The sequence below is a fragment of the Formica exsecta genome, unplaced genomic scaffold (assembly GCF_003651465.1).
Source record: "Formica exsecta isolate Colony F162 unplaced genomic scaffold, ASM365146v1 scaffold191, whole genome shotgun sequence".
Taxonomy (NCBI): domain Eukaryota; kingdom Metazoa; phylum Arthropoda; class Insecta; order Hymenoptera; family Formicidae; genus Formica; species Formica exsecta.
This window is the reverse complement of record NW_021849211.1, coordinates 1,702,583-1,719,921: the sequence shown is the minus strand read 5'-3', so window position 1 is coordinate 1,719,921 and position 17,339 is coordinate 1,702,583. Positions and strand designations below refer to the sequence as shown.

The following is a 17,339-nucleotide window of genomic DNA, read 5'->3' as shown; positions in this document are numbered from 1 at the left end:
TAATTAATTATTGAAATAAAATTTTATTATTGTCTATTCAAAACTAATTAAAAAATAATTTTGATATAAAAATCATCAAAAATCAAATTTATGGAGATCTAGTTAGTCGTTTTTATTCAGATTCTTTCTCAATCTTGAATCTTAGCGACTATAGCAAAAATACATTTTAAACGAAAATTGTTTTAACGATACGATTTTCATTTCAAAATTTTTTTTAATTAGTTTTATCAATTGATAATAATAAAATTTTATTTCAATAAGTAATTACTATGAAATATAACATATTATCTGGAAAATGCTACAGTTGTAGCAATAATGGCTTTATATCGAATTCTTAACACGAAGAAATTTATATTCCTGCTCGCGCGCAGCGCTGGATATTCCAAAACGACTCTCGCGGAAAATTCAAGACGGGTGAGCGCGGCCGCTTCTCCGTGAAACCGACCCCCGAGATTTCTTCCCGTGAGAGAGATCTCCCCCTCTCCCTCTCGCGAAAATAAGTACGCGTTTCGTCGCGTTTTTCTTAAATTAGAATCTCGCCGCGACGTGAAGCGGATCCTGTAGAATGCCTTCGTGAATTGTTGAAATTATATTTTAAAATAATGTTTAAGCGATGCTTTTTGATTGACAGTTTAGATAACTTGGAATTGATTTCTCTTTCTCTTGATAAAAATTCAATATAAAGTCATTATTGCTACAACTTTTACATTCTTCATACAATATGTTATATATCGTAGTAATTAATTATTGAAATAAAATTTTATTATTGTCTATTCAAAACTAATTAAAAAATAATTTTGATATAAAAATCATCAAAAATCAAATTTATGGAGATCTAGTTAGTCGTTTTTATTCAGATTCTTTCTCAATCTTGAATCTTAGCGACTATAGCAAAAATACATTTTAAACGAAAATTGTTTTAACTATACTATTTTCATTTAAAAATTTTTTTAAATTAGTTTTATCAATTGATAATAATAAAATTTTATTTCAATAAGTAATTACTATGAAATATAACATATTATCTGGAAAATGCTACAGTTGTAGCAATAATGGCTTTATATCGAATTCTTAACAAGAGAAAGGAATCGATTTCAAGTTATCTAAACTGCCAATCAAATGTCGATAATTATGAGCTCATTAGTCGATCGAGTAAACATCGCCCCCAAGAGCAAAATGTAATTTCTCTCCTCATATTCAGCATGTGCATCATCGTTTGAAATTATTCCCTGATTGCTAATGAATTGCTAATGAATTGTTAGTTGTTACCAATTAAAAATATGCCAGTTACTGCTGCATATACGAGACATTAAATCATTTGATAACTGAAATGGTGTGAGAGAACTACTATACTGCCGATGGCACGGTCATGACACGGTCGGATGTTTATTTGATTTACTAATATGCAGAACGTCAATATAAAATATACCGTAGTAGAATTCGTGATTATATGATAGTACGTTTAACATTAAATATTGTAATTAATTTTCTCTTGCAACATATGCAGTTTGCAAGAGAATCATATATTATGCTAAAATTCTGCGAAATAGAAGAGCAGAGTTTTTAGAAAGATAATCCCACCCAATCTTGCAGAAATTGCATCAAAATGAAGTTATTTTACTGCGCGTAAAACGACGAAATAGTTTTCGTAGCGCGCGTCTGCGAAAAAAATTCAAACAAGAACTTGCTGGAGAATTCCATACGCGAGTGTGCTACACAAAAAGGTTTCAGCGGCAAACTAGGAAGCTGCGCCGTTGAATCCGTGCACGTTGCTCCCGTGTGCGTGATTCTTTTCCGTTTCGGTTTCTTCCTATATATATTATTTCTTGTTCTGCCGGCCGGGCGCGTAAAGTACAATGACAGGAATGGGTGACACCGTATTCGCCGAAATAGGAACACGTCAACCCTGACGAAAATAGAATTTAAAAATCGTCTACGCGTCGAAAAGTAATAATTCAAAATACTATCATTTTTAAATAGAGAAACAAGCTAGATGTTATTTTTTTCACTTGCACAAAGTCCAAAATATTAATTTTGCAATATGAAAAATCAACATACGAATAATGGATAAAAACATTGTTATATGTTATGAGCACATGTGATATCAATGTATTCTTCGCATTAAAAGTAATCTTTATCGGTAATGCATTTCCCTCATCTCGTAATTATTTATAGCAAGATGAAACGTAATCCCTTTGCCGCTCTGACGAGAGAACGGAAAAGCGTATCATATCGTTTTTCGTTAAAGCGCATTATTAAACACCACGAGAATGACGTGTATAATTACGCTCCGAAAGAACAAACAGCGGGAGTTTAATTACGCAATTTTTGTGCACAAAACAGCCCATCGACAAAAGCGTAATATAATATGTTTATACGATGAAAGCTCCGCCGGTCTCTTTCATGCGATATCGCGATGATAATAAATGGGGAACGTTATCTCTCACGTTTACGAGCGAAGTGAACCAAACGACCCTCCCCGTAACGAACTTCTCTATATCCTCGCAGCATCCTTAGTAAAGTCATACGTCAAAGCGCATATAGGTTAATTATACGTTCCACATATGCTCCCGCGCGTCTGTCTCGCACTTACAAGTTTTGTAATCCTTAGTCCTCAAAGGCAGATCTATGCATGTATCTTACGCACGATTAGGTTAATCTCTCTATGCGTATATCAGATACTAAGTCCTCCTGTGAGAAAAGCGTGCACGGTTTCTTCAAGTTTGCGTCAACAGTATTTATTGAATTTTAAACAGCGGAAAAGAGAGAATAAATTCATTTTCTGATAATAACTATAGATATATGTATCTACATCAAAGAATTTAGAATATATAGAAAGTTTAAGTAATGGGATAAAATCTAATATAATATACATAGAGCAACATATAGCTTATAATAATATATAACAGAGATGCTAATATCGAATATAATAATAATAATAATAATAATTAATTGCAAGCGTATAATACCACGATAATTATGGATAATATTACAAAGCATTACAGTGTATCAAATTTCACCGAACGCTGCATTGGGCATTTATATTCTGTTCAGTATATGTTTAGAAAATCGTATATTTGAAAAATTAAGATATAAATATATTCGAGGATTTGTCGAGAATATATATGTAATAATTTATTAGCAAAAAAAAAATTTAATTCAATTTCGAGATTAAAAACAGACGCGCGCGACAGGAATAATTAATCTAACGAGGAAAAAATTTTTTTCTTTTTACTTAGACATAGCACACGGGAACTTTACGCCCGAGGAAGCACCGACAACCGAATCACCGATTCAGAGCGACGTCTTCGTGGAGAAGAACGGCGCTGCCGAGGGCGAGCTTCCGGTTTCGACGGCGAAACACGACGACCCCACGTATATGGCGGTCGTGATCGGCGTGCTGACCGCCGTGATACTTTCACTCGCCGTGGCGATATTTCTGATTGTCTCGCGACACAGGCAACGCAAGTGTTTCGCCAGTCCGATGACCGGTAAAGCCCCTTCGCATCTAGGCTCTACCTGCGCCACCGTCGAGAAAGGCGCGGCTTTGATGGCGTATACTCTGGAGGACGACGAAAGGTGAGAGTATTACCTGTCATTTGCTAATTAATGCAAAAATAAAGGACTGAAAAGGCCAGCTTCTAAAGTTGACGCACGGTCTTATATTATTCCAACAAAAATCTATATAAAAATAGTGAAATATAATTTCTCGCAATCTCTCAATTTTTAAGCACATTATTAGAATCTCGTTGCAATTTATTAAAATATGGATTGCTAAAATATAAAATAAAATCAAGTAATTTTAAAATAATTCTTGACATTTAAAATCATCCAACTTTCTACTTAAAATCAATATCTAATAACTTTACAATAATCAAATTTATCAATTATCGAAAATGACTGAATGAACTTTGAATGATTATTATTTATTTTCTATCGACATTCTCGACGTTCATTACGCGACTATCGATGTCTAGACAGGCAAATATAGGATCATTGGGAGGGAAGTTATCGGACACTCGCTTTTGCATCGCGAAGCGCGCTTAATGATAATACACGATTACCCGTACGCGAACCCGTATTCCTCATTTCTTCCAAGTTTGTGTTCGCTCAGGACACGCTCAGCACGATGACGGCAGCGGCCGTCCAATAAACTTTCCATCCACCGCGTGCTCGTTAGCGAACGTCCAATAACGTCCAATAACGGACATCCTCGGGCAATATATCGAGTTTGTGCGGCACGAATGTCTCCAGAGAAGATCCTCCGGTCGCCTCGTAACTCGGAAGCATCCCGCACGAGCTTCGGCATCGATCCTCTCCCTTTCCCCCGAGCTCTATGCTCGCTTTGTGCAATCCGATATTGCAGTTGCGAGCTTCGTACCAAAAGAGAACGTGTAACGTGTAACTTCAAGTAGGCGTGCGAATGTTACGCTGGGTCTTTGACGGACCGCGCACGTGTAACGCTAAAATTCACGAGTTGAAAATATGCTGCTTCTAAAAACCAGAAATTCTTACAATCCACAAAATCAAAGTTAGACCGGTATATTTTGTAAATATGCCTCTCTCTTTAAATACGATACGCGAATCATATTTAATATTATAGATTGTATTAATATAATATTACGTTTTAATGCAATTTATACGATTCGCGAGTGACACAGGATAAGTGACTAAATAATTGAATAAATAATTGACAATTTATATGATATTCAACCTCGAATCGATCCTCCTTTTTTTTTTCAGATACGCGGGCGGTTCGCTACCGACTTTGCCGCGCGATCTCGGCAATCGTCTCCTGGATATCGTGAAGCTGGACGACTACCAAGAGCCGTACCAGGCGCTAAAGTACGCACCGTACTACAGCTACAGCACCGTCGTTATGGAGATGAAAGACATGATGCTGAACAACAAAGGCACCAACATCAATCACTCAGGTATGCGGCGCTCGAACGCGCCTACACCAATATCTATACGGCACGTATTCGCGATTACGCACACACGCGAATACGCAGCACATCCTACACATACACCAAAACGCACACATTCAATCGTCGCGGCTCCTGTGCCAACGGCGGTGCACCCACATACGTCCCGGCAACAAAGCATTCGCCCTGACCGCAATCAATACACCATCCCCTTCTGCGCTCGCTCCTCCTTTGCTATATCATCCGCAGCGGTGTACGCGAACGGTGCAGTTGACACGTCGTACGATTATGCGGTACCGGAACTCGGCACGGTGCCTCTCCTCAATCAGGACGCCGGCGCCGGCCGCGGGGCTACCGTCTCCAGCGCCACCGGCGATCAGGACAGCCTCTTCTCCAAGAGCTCGCGGGCCACCAAGACCGAGGACAAGAAGGTGAGTCATTTGTATTCCCATTTTTAGCTCTTTACGAATTTAATTCCGCATTGTTTAATCTGTGTACTAATTCACGATGAATCTGTGTCGAAAAAGCCCGAAGGACCTAGGGATCTCGATGTAAATCGAAATAAAAAGAAAGATGTAATTTGTAATTTTTAAGTACGGAGAATAAAACGAGGTGGAAATCTTTATCAAACACTCTAAATCTTAATATCCTGTGACATTAAGATATACTATAGAAAGATAATAAAAAGTTATAATGATAACGAGAAAAACGAGAATATCTATCAAAAAAGCCCGGCAGACTTAAAGATCTCGATATAAATCGAAATAAAGAAATAGTTTGCAATTTTTAAATACCGGGAATATAACGAGGTAGAAATCCTTATCAAACACTTTAAATATCAATATCATGAGACTATAGAAAGTTATAACAATAACGAAAAAATCGAGAAAAGAGTTAATGAGTCGTTAAATCTCCATTATCAACGTCAATCAATTTCGATAAAAATTAAAAATTATTTATCTTTGATTTTAGACGATATTGCAAAAATATCTCTTAAACATATAATAATCTCTTATCGGTTATATTTTATATCTTTATTTAGTTGGCATAAAGTATGCAATCGTGGATATCGCAAGAATGATAAAGATCTAAAGTAATCGAAAGAGAAAGGCAACGATATTAAAATTTCATAACTAACCCCGACTGATCTTAGCCGTGCATTGTATAAATAAACAGCAAAAAAAAAAAAAAATGCGGGTCGTTGTCGCGGCATTAAACGTAACTCTCCGTGCCCTGGACGGAGATAAATTCACAATTAATAATTTAAATCAATATGGTGGAACGAGCGCGGAACATTTGGGGCGGATATACCTCCCGTGGGTACAGTATAACGTAGCTCGTATCCAGAATGCCAGAACACTGCACGAGGGCGGAAAAGAGCGCAGAAACCCCTCCGGGTCGACATGAAACACGCGAGACGATCCCCTGGGTTCTCCATCGGTATAAAAAGAATCACGGGATCGCGCGGCCGAAGGTCAATTTAAAATCGCGTGATCGATACTGACAGATGCTTTTTTTTCGTGTCGGCCGTTGATACATAACGATACCGATCAGCTGGAGATCGGCAAACATTCCGTACGGTGCAGCGAGAGCTCTTTACAAAAGGTTCGTTCGCATTTATGCACCTTTCATGTTCGGATAATAGATCGTAGAGATATCGTAGTGATCAAATTGTACATTATGGCTTCTACACGGAGAAAATATTGTAGTAAAAAATATAACATAATTTTTGTAACCGTGGAACAAATTAATATATAAGAAAAATCACGATATTTTTTTAATAAGAGAGAGAGAGAGAGAGATTATATATATACATTATATAATAATATTATATTTTTTACAAGGAGAGGAGGAATATTGTAATTATTCAAATATGTTGATGCACAAACAAATATATAATCATTAACAAACAATAAAACAAATGTATAATTTACAATTTTTATAGTAATAAATATCTTAATGTCATTATATTCCAACTTTACAATAAATAAAGTAAAAGAAAAAGTTGTAAAAGAGAATATATTTTTTTATGTAAATTGTACTGTAAAATTTTCTCCGTGTATCGTGCAATTATCTGCGTACCATTCATTGCTAGTTTATAAAAAATGTTTGATAAGAATAAAACTCATCAACAGAATAAAGTCTGCGAAAGTCATGTGTTTTATTTTGTGTGCTTACGAGTCTTATTTACAGATTTTTCCAAAACTAATACTTTTTAAATTCTATAATCTAGAATTTAAAAAAATGTTTTATATTTTCTATTTATATTTTCAAAATTCAACGTGTCAAAATCTCTTCCATTCGTCCTATTAAATAAGTATCCATAATTCTCATTGTCAGTATTTTTATAAATACTCTTTGAAACAAACATTATTTTTATAAGAGTTTATCTTTAGTATCTGTGATTAATGTATAAAAATAATATTTGTATTATATGCTAGTCGTACTACACACTATCATGTCACAAAACGGAAATAATTAACGCCGTGATCTTCGCGATCGGTTCCCGCGAGATATCATCTCTGTGGCAGGAACGACACGGGAGCTCGTAGAAAGATAATTGGAGCGAACTACCGAATGGTGATGCAAAAACGGCCGACGTGTAACCGCCCCCGCTCTGCTTAGACAATAAATCGCTATCGCGGTTCGTCCGACACGCACCGGAAATAAAGCCGGGGACTGCGACGCAGTCAACGCGGTGTCCGCGATGAAATCGATCGATCGATCGTCGTCGGCCGGCCTGCCTGTGAACCGACTCCCGTCGACAGGACGCGTCGACGGGAACCCTTTTCGCGGATACGCTGCAACCCTCGTGGAATGTATCATCATTACGCGGTCCGGCGGCTTCCGGGCCAGTTCGCTCCGTTAATTGCGGAGAGAAAGCGCGTCGCGTAATCACGTTTTCGATCACCCCGCCTCCAGCAGCGGGACGCATCCGACCAGCATCACAAAAATATTACGCGATAGGAATTGATTTCACGGTCACCCATCCCAATGTCGAGTATCACGTATCTGCGCGAGAACACATGGCTCGTACATACAAAATTTCATGATGCATTTGATAATTTTTGTTTTAAGAACCACGACGTGAAGCTCACTCCCAGTAGATTTTACAAACATAATGACATCGCGTCGGAAATATACGTTATAAACAAACGAATTTTATACGAATGGTTGTTTGCCTATTGACGCGTTTAATTTTACAGAGAACCTCAAATAAAATCACATCAATAAAATATCTCGCGAAAAAAAAAAAAAAATAGGGAGCTCTAAAAGTTTGTAACGATTTTTATTCTCTCATATTTTTTCACGAATGCAAGGAGTCGGCGCTCGTTATAGTCATACGGCAGATGATTTAGATACATTCAAAATGTATATATTTTTTTACTGAATGATATTTTTTACCGTAATAGTCTCTAGGATCGAAATTCTACACATAGAGAAGAGTACTTGATTTAAGCATTTGCCGTCCTGTTCTACGATCGATTCCCTCAAAGTCATGAATGCAAACAGCTTCTTCACCGTCGAGTGAGTCCTTTCTATGCGTCGGGATACACGTGTGTCCCGCGGATAGACACATCTGGTACCGCGGTTTGTGTACGGTTTCCGCGGCGTGAATCGAGATTGATCCGAGCACAATGCTTGGAACGGGACGCTCCGGATTCGAAAGTGCCCGTGTCTACGTCGAGACGTCTGCGCATGATTGACATCCGACAGGGCCACTCGAAACAGTCAAAACATTTCACCCCGCGTGTCGCGTCTGGCCTTGACGCATCGTAGCAACGCCAATCATCCTTCTCGGCGGATTCACTGTTATCCGTAAAACGACGATCACTCGGCAAATACACGGTACATTCGACATTATTTCTTTTCATGTCATTCTCATTTATGGTAGCATCAAGTTTTGGAACGAGATCTTTGCGATCACTTAGGTATATCCTTCTAACTGTACAATCAATATAGACATTGTCAACAATGTAAATCGCGCTGTATTTTGTGCACTCTGATTATTCGAAAAATTCGCAAGTAATATAAATTATTTAATATATCTTCCTACGTCACATTCGCCTTTAGGAAAAGGTTCATCCTGATGAAAAAAACGCGAGATGTATCGCGTCTTATCTAACATTCTACGAGACTGTCGGCTTTTACCGATCGACAATAAGTTCACGATCAATGGAAACACTTGTAAGTCGTACTACAGTTCCGTGTGCTCTCTTTCTCTCTCGTACACTCGATAATCCGCGAAACGCGAAGGCGAGGGTCGAAAGGAGGTAAAGCCGTTCGTCGAATGATGGCTGTAGATCTTGCGATACCCACGATGCGCCCCAGCGCGACTAGCGTGATCATAGATCGTTGATTATCGTCCGGATACACCGCACAATGCATTTGCGCTTTCGTGTTGCAGTCGCCGACTCAACAGGAGGTACTCTCGGCCCTGAAGAGACGTCCCACGGCATCGCCTTCGCATGCTCTCCAAGCTTGCCGAAGGGGCCTTCGGAACGGTAATGACATTGTTATTACACCCGTGAATAATAAGTATATATTTCCAATTGGTCACGAGTTTCTGAATAAAATCATGCATCGTTTGGTATCGGCGAGCCTCGACCCATACGTTGATCAATTGCAATTAATTGCTAATAATACTTCAGCTTCAAAAATTTCAAAAATATGTAACGATTAATTGCTGCGTTCATATCATCCGCATTAATACTGTTCTCTAGTTTATTTTAAGAATTATTTAGACAGACGAAAACATAAGATACGATTGCCAATTTATTAAGCTTTTAAACATTTTATCTATCTCTCGTTTTAAGCCGCATATAAAATTATTTTAATAAAATATTTATTATGTTGTTAAAACGATTTATCAGCGTTACGATTGCGCTTACGCGAATAGAAGCAAGTTGAAATGCGACGAACTATTTCGCGTAAATTCGCGATGCAACGTGTCGCTGTCTCCTCCGTCGGGACGACGATCGCGAAATCAATCCGTTTGTTGGATGTCCGGGCGATTCAACGTGCGCCGGATGCGCAACAATACGTCGATTAACGAAGTGCCTGGGACGCGTTATTCTTCCCCGACACAATGACGCCTCGTCGCGTCAGGGGTCGTCGAGGATAATCAGTTTAGGATGCGTTACAGTGGCTAATAATTCCCCTTTGTTTCCCGCACCCTTCTCCTCCTCCCGGCACCGGACGACGCATCGTTAATGACGAGGAGGATCATCGAAACGCTCGCTTCGTTTCGCGCAGTTCGCCAGTTGCCGCGTCAGAAATCCGCGCGACAGAATGCATCCGCATGCACGCGCGATTGTGCGGACTTGACGCGAGATCGGACACGTTGATCTCGACTCGATCGACATGCCAAATCAATCGTCTTCGTCCGGTGGGAAATCGTCGAATCTCTTACGCGTAATATCGCGGAAGGATACAGTAGTCGTGGTGCGTTACGCAATGTGCATACGATGACCGATTATTCTTATGTTAGTTGTCGCTGCAAGACCTATGGACTATTATCGCTAGGATTTCGACGGAATTTTTTGATGGAATTTTTTGACGGAACGTATCTTCGCGCATCATTATTCAATGAAAGGAATACACGCTTCTTTATTCTGTATCCTGAGGTAAAAAGGAAACTGTTTAAAACGCGAATCGTTTTGTCAAAACTATAATAATGTGAAAATAAAGTATCAATTTTTTTTAGCTTATATTCACTTAAATTTTTTTGTATCGCAAAAAAAAATCCTACAATCTCTTTAAAAATAACATGTCAAAGAATTTAGAAACTGCAGAGGAGAATATTAAATATTTTTTGTTAAATCTTCATCTATATGTAATTTTCTCGAAGTTGTATGTAATTATCTTTAATGTTGAAAAAAATTCTCCCAGTCTGCTCCGTGTAATTGGAAAGCTAGATGAAAGCGTACATGTATCACTGCACTCTCGTGCAGAATTATTATTATTATTATAACTTGTATAATCGGATAATATATAATATTAACAATGAACGAAGTTAGTAAAAAGCCGGCTTATGCAAAGTCACGTACGACGAGGTTCGTCAAAATCACGGCAAATTACAGAGAATTTCGGCCTTTCCTGAATTTATCCCGGTCATTTTTATGCATATACATAACGCAATTCAAACAAATTATGCACATAAAGGTATACGTGGCGGAAGCTGAAGGGATTCCGGAATACGGAACGACGACTACCCTCGGCAAGCGACTCGTCGCCGTCAAGTTTTTACTGCCGGAAGCCAGCGAGAAGGAAAAGTAAGTATACACGTCTGTCTGTATGGAAGCCGCAATTTACATTCCGTTTCGTTATAGCGACGCTCGATTGAGCGTGCATGCTTTCCTCTCTAACCCGTTTCCCCCGCATATAGGACGATAAACCTTTTAGAGTCACGTAGAGAGACGCGCTTTTTACGCGCGCTGGCCGGTTGCGATTTTATGCAGCATCCGTTGTTATCTGTCGACCGATAGATCGTGAGTTATCTTGCCTTCGTAAGCGGACAGAATCTATAGCCTGATCTAAACGATGAAGAAAAATAAGGTGCGATTTCCAGAGCGCATCGCGAGACACAAATTGATCGCAAAGCGCTAGATCAAGATATATGTTCGTATCCAACAGATTTCTTATGCATTAACCGTTCCTCGAATATATTCCGAACGCGTTTAGAAGATCAACTTGATATTACATATCTTATTGCGTATGCATTGATTGAAAGCAATACTAACAGAAAATTCTTTCATAACAACGGGATTTCGCGCATGCATGATATAAATGCAACGGAATATACGCGCGCAAAAATGTGGCGGTCGAAAGGGAAAGGAGCAGTAGACTAAATTGCACAGTCGGAAGAGGCTATCCTCGTGGGGGGCATATCAAATTTAAAGCTGAAAGACGAGCGGTCATATTAGATTTTTTTGAGCAAATGCTCGCGACATTCCGCGTCGCGGCATGGCATTCGCCGAAGAAACCCCGCGGCGACGAAACGTCCGGATACCGCCGTTCTCGGACGATCGTTCTCGCGATTATCGCGTCAGACATCAGAAAAAGGCCAGTTCGATTCCACGAATGGAACGGATTTGCATACAATGACCGGGAGAGATAGGGTATCGGGGACTTTGGCGTGCACTCCGGGCCGACATATGGGCAGACCTCGTAGTAGTAGAGATGACAAAGCTTCCTTTCGACGAGCAACGACGAAAATCGACGACCCTCTCCCATTGGATGCCGCGTCGTTCAGCACCCGTTCGCGTTTCGACAGAGATCGGCCAAAGAGAAATTTCTTCGACTCTTTGGAGCAATCTGTCGGACGTCTGCGGCGTGATGGAGAATAGCTAACAATTTGGCTGATTTTGCGTCCACATATTTATTTGCTGCCAGAAATCGCGCTATGACTATATTTCGTAAATATCCTTAATAATGCAGCCGCGTTGTGTACAAAATAATTGCATATTGCATTTTACGAAAAGTAATTAATTTCACTATCTATATATATATTATTTATCATTATGCAATAATTGCATATTGCATTTTACGAAAAGTAATTAATTTCACTATCTATTATTTATCATTATGTCTCTAGATATCTTTCATAGCTATTCTATTATCTTCGAAAGAATCAGTCTTTATGTAATCAATCCGCTTAATCAAGAATTTAACGAAACTCGTGCAAGGACTTTGATATTTTTATTAAGAGAAGAGAGATCGCGAGATTTTTAGTAATCCGCGCGGATAGAAACAATCCCTAGAGTCTCCTTTGTAATCTTTTGTATATCGGCGTGACGGAACGCAGTCTTTCCGAGGCCCGTATTTTATCTCGCGCGAACGATCCTTGTATCGCGGATTCTCGACGTCCGCTCACGCAACAAGTTTCCTATCGCGCGGATGACTTATAGTGTCTCGTGACTCCGCATGTTCACTCTTCGCGCCAAAACGAGAACAGCTGTGGAAAACTCCAAGTTTATACTTTTACACAAAAGACAAAGGACGCGTCAATTCGATATTTTTATTACTTTAATTTTATTATTTTATTATATAAATATAATTAATTTGGCGTCTCTCTTTTTTTATTACGTGCCAGCGTATTTAAGATCAATTTTTTATCGAGTGTCACATCTTGTCTATTTGCACGGTGGTTTGCAACGTCTGCTTGTCCGAGCAGACTGCGGTCGTGGAAGATCTCTGTGCGATTATAAATGAGAAGAGTACAACGAGGGATGCTCTCGCGCTCGTGCGACTGCTCATTCGGCCGCATCCGAAGAGACCGTGCTGACGACAGATAAGAAATGTTTTATGCGTCAAGCCCGGTATCGCGTGTCGCGGTGCGCGACCTGCGCTGACACTCTATTAAAAATAACGCGTCGGCTCAACGCTGCACCGGTTCATATCCGTTCGAGACGACGGGCAGATCACTTCTACGGAGTCCAAATTGCGGCGATAAAATTTCGTCATCTTCGAGAAATATCGACAGCATGGGTATAACATCCGGAAAAACACCCGTACAATTTTTTACGCATATAATTATTATTCGTATTTATTGTATCGTGTGGCATTGCTAAAAATTGTTATCGAAAAGATTAAGGGATATTCGAAGTCAAAATTAATTGACCGAAACTATCCCATATCACACGCCGAATACGCATTCGCGGTACCGTAAACGCAGCCGTTGCAATATCGGAAACATGTCGACGCAAGGGAGAGGAAATTGTACCGCGAACTTTCGGCTAATGCGACGTCATTAACTCGGCTTAGGGTCCGCGGCAACGTTAAACGGGCTATTTTGCATATAGTGGTCAACCTTGGACAGGAGGGGACCTTTCGCCCACGCTGGGCTCGGCGCGAGATGCCGCGCGACAATCGCGCGCACCAGCCAGCCAGGGATTCGAAGTTTATGGCAAATCGATACGCACAGGGCGCCGCAGTTTTGTTAACGGCCGCATTAAGCTATCACGCGAGAGTGCCATTACCAAGTCGATCGTAAGTAAGCCTGAAGTAACGATGCTGCGTGGTATAACGTCGGCCGACGCGCATATGTGCTCGCGCTCTGGAAAACGCTTCTCTTATCCGGAAATAACGTCGCGATCCAACGAACTGGACGGTAACTACGGTCGTTAACGCTGTACCAACGTCTGGACCCGCAATGCAGAAAGCGCGTCACGCGATACGAGAATCATTACGATGAGACGATCGCCGGAGACTCTTGTTACTTTAGAGCGATACGATACCAAATTTACTTTCCGCTGCCCTAACATTATACATATAAAGCGCTTTCCGCACTTGCATATTTTCAAGAATCAGTTAAAATTTGATGCATTTGGAATATTATGTAAATATAATAATTGTTAAAGTAATGCACGATGTAATCGTCACAATGATAAACACGATAATTGAAAATGCAAATGAAACACATAATCAAACTTTTTCCATTTCGTAAAATTCTCGCAGAGAAAAAGAGAATCTTAATTAATGATTAATGGTAATTCACTGTGATAATGACTCACGGAAACTGGCTTGTTCTCGAACAGATTGGACTTCCAAAGAGATGTGAGGATTCTAGCTGCTCTGGAAGATCGCAATATCGCTCGGGTTCTGGGCGCCTGTTACCGCGAGGAGCCCTACTGCGTGGTGATGGAATATCTGGAACACGGGGATCTCTGTCAGTTTCTCAAGACACACATCACTGCCGAAGACGCACATTCCATGCCGATTGGCGTCAAGACACTTAGGTAACTTTCTAGTGACATAATGTGACATTAATCGTCATTCGAATTCTAGTTTTAGGCGAGGAAGACACCTAGAACAATTTCTTCTTTCAGTTATAACGCCAATTTCTGCAATTATTAATCGACATTTAAAAATTAGTTCATTAAACATTAATTTTTTTATTTGAAATTAATTATTGGTGAGTAAATTTGAAAATTATTAATTTTTCTTTTTTTATCTTCCTACTAGAATACGATACAATACATACATACATATATATATATATCGGTTTCAATTATCTTTTTGTTGGCTTGTTATTTCATTGATATAACGAAAGAATAGTTTATTAAAACATCCATTGTCATTTTTCGAAAAAAAATGGCACGCGTGCAGAATGTTTCGTGTAACTGCCGTAGAAATTGAACGTTCCAATAAAAACAATACAATATTTTCAAAAAAATATCAAATTGGAGTACCTTTCGCGAATAAAATTGGCGGGAGGTCACCGAGCGCATACAACCGTGTTAGTAAACTATTTGAAAGCAATATCGCTTTGTCGAGAAAGGAAATATACTTGGTTAATGCAAAATAAAGGTAAATAAAGATTTTCGAACGATATTGATCTGTTCGCAATCTCACGTCAAAGCACTCGAAAGAGCTTTGCGTTTACGTAATTTGAGTTGATAGACATTATAAATTCCAATTTACACGCCGGATTTTCTCATAATATGATAAAAAACCAGTAAATGGCATTAAGTTTTGCATTGAAGATAAGTCTTGTGCTTCCCTAACATATTTAATAACGGCATCAAAACTTTGTAATTTCGCATATTGAGACTGTATGTATATTTCACTGAAGTCTCGTTAAAGATAAAGGAATATTAATGTCATTCCCCGGATACTTTCAATAATCTTGATATTGGTATTCACGATATTAAGAAAATATAAAGCATAAAAATTTGTTGTTAAATACTTTGATTAACATTGCAATTCAGAAATAATTTTTTTAAATGTCAAAATCATTTTAAAACCAACAAATAGCATCATAAGTACCGTGGCAATCGCGATTACTTTACGAAAAGGGCTAATTGCATCGTATAATTTTACTAGTTTGAAAAAAGAAAGTCTAACTGTTCATTACTTGATATTAATCGATAGCCTATTATGTAGATAACACATTGCCGGCAATGCATTATTGTAACCAGGTTTAAAGTATTCGAGATTACGGCTCTCGAAGTGCCGCAATCGTCTCTAACGAACCGGGGCTCGGTTTCATTTCCGACGAACCGCCCTCGCTAGAGTTAACACGCAATAAGTTTCCCCGGCGCGAGTTTGACGCGTTTATTAATCGTGAGCGACGCACAGTCCCCGGATTCTCGTCGACCTACACCTCGGAGGAATCTCTCCGAGGCGGCGGCGGTCGAGAGAGGATTCACAAGTGCGAATACCTTAACTTCGTCGTAGGAAACTCACGCCACTTCGTCGTCGTTTCAGTTTCAACTGTCTCATCTACATGGCGGCGCAGATCGCGTCGGGCATGCGGTATCTGGAGAACCTGAACTTCGTTCATCGGGATCTGGCTACTAGGTGAGTACAATGGGACTTTGTCGAATCGAATCTCTCTTGCGCGGATTCGCTTTCATCTCCCGAGAATAAACCTACACTCTACGGACGCGTCTTTATCATCCTCGACCGGTATTCACTCTGTATCTAAACATTCTATAACTCTCATTCCAAGTTTGCATAGAAGTACGCGATCTATACATTAAACAATTCAAACTTATAGATAAGCGAATACATTTAGACGAATATATGCATCTTATTATAATTCTGTAATATACACGTATGTATCTTAAAAATCAAGATAAATTTATACATTACATATATTTTTTTATCTCATATATTCAACAAACATTATATTTTTAATTTTCTCTGTTACAAAGCTGCAAATAATTTTGATTAGATGAGACTAAAGAATGCATCAAATATTTGGATACAGGAGTGAATAGAAAGTCCTTTTCGCTTTGATGTATATGTCAAGCAGATAAGACTACAAACAAGGGAATCTTCTCTGTCGACGCGAAGAAAATTACAAAGCTTTCGCGGTAGCAGCAATACATGCGCGCGCGCGAAGGGAGTTATAATTCACGGGGATGATCCCCTGCCGCGGAAACAGGTTGAAAAACGCAATTTCGCGCCGTGCAATTTATTGAAAAGTAATTTCAAAAAAGTCGGTCGCGAGACCACTCACGAAAGAGGTACCGACGCGGCGTAAACGTCGCGGCATGTTTTTTACGTTATTGCGGAAAGGATAAATGGATTCGCTATGGCTCTTGATTTATTTGCCGACGTAAACTCACTCACCCGTTGGATGTATTTTTCCCCGCCTCGCTTTTCGCTTCGTCGATTAACAAGACGCCGTTCGCTCTATCGGGCTTTAAATCGTCGAAAATCATCTTTCGACGGATGTGCCTTTCAATCCGATTCGAGACTATGCCGTCTGCTTTAATTGGCACAGTCTAATAACTGGCAGAGATGTTCTCTCGTCGCGTATGCGATCGTACTCGGGGGACGTGTATGTGCGAAGAGGGAGGATTTTACTACGGCGATGCACTCGTTAAAACGGGACGACGGGGCATCGATATCGATTCTCCCTGTTACACTCTCAGGATGAAATTGAATTATATCACTCCCCCC

At 39.5% G+C, this 17,339-nt stretch overlaps 1 protein-coding gene across 1 annotated transcript in view; it reads left to right on the top strand.

Moving 5' to 3' along the window:
- The window catches only part of LOC115233924 (epithelial discoidin domain-containing receptor 1-like), a 144,187-nt gene that overhangs the window by 111,502 nt on the left and 15,346 nt on the right, over nucleotides 1–17,339 (top strand). Inside the window, 8 exon segments of the mRNA XM_029804571.1 lie at nucleotides 3,240–3,579; nucleotides 4,744–4,934; nucleotides 5,175–5,356; nucleotides 9,334–9,374; nucleotides 9,376–9,430; nucleotides 11,091–11,200; nucleotides 14,465–14,665; nucleotides 16,137–16,229. Of these exon segments, the coding sequence (XP_029660431.1) occupies nucleotides 3,240–3,579; nucleotides 4,744–4,934; nucleotides 5,175–5,356; nucleotides 9,334–9,374; nucleotides 9,376–9,430; nucleotides 11,091–11,200; nucleotides 14,465–14,665; nucleotides 16,137–16,229 (1,213 nt within the window).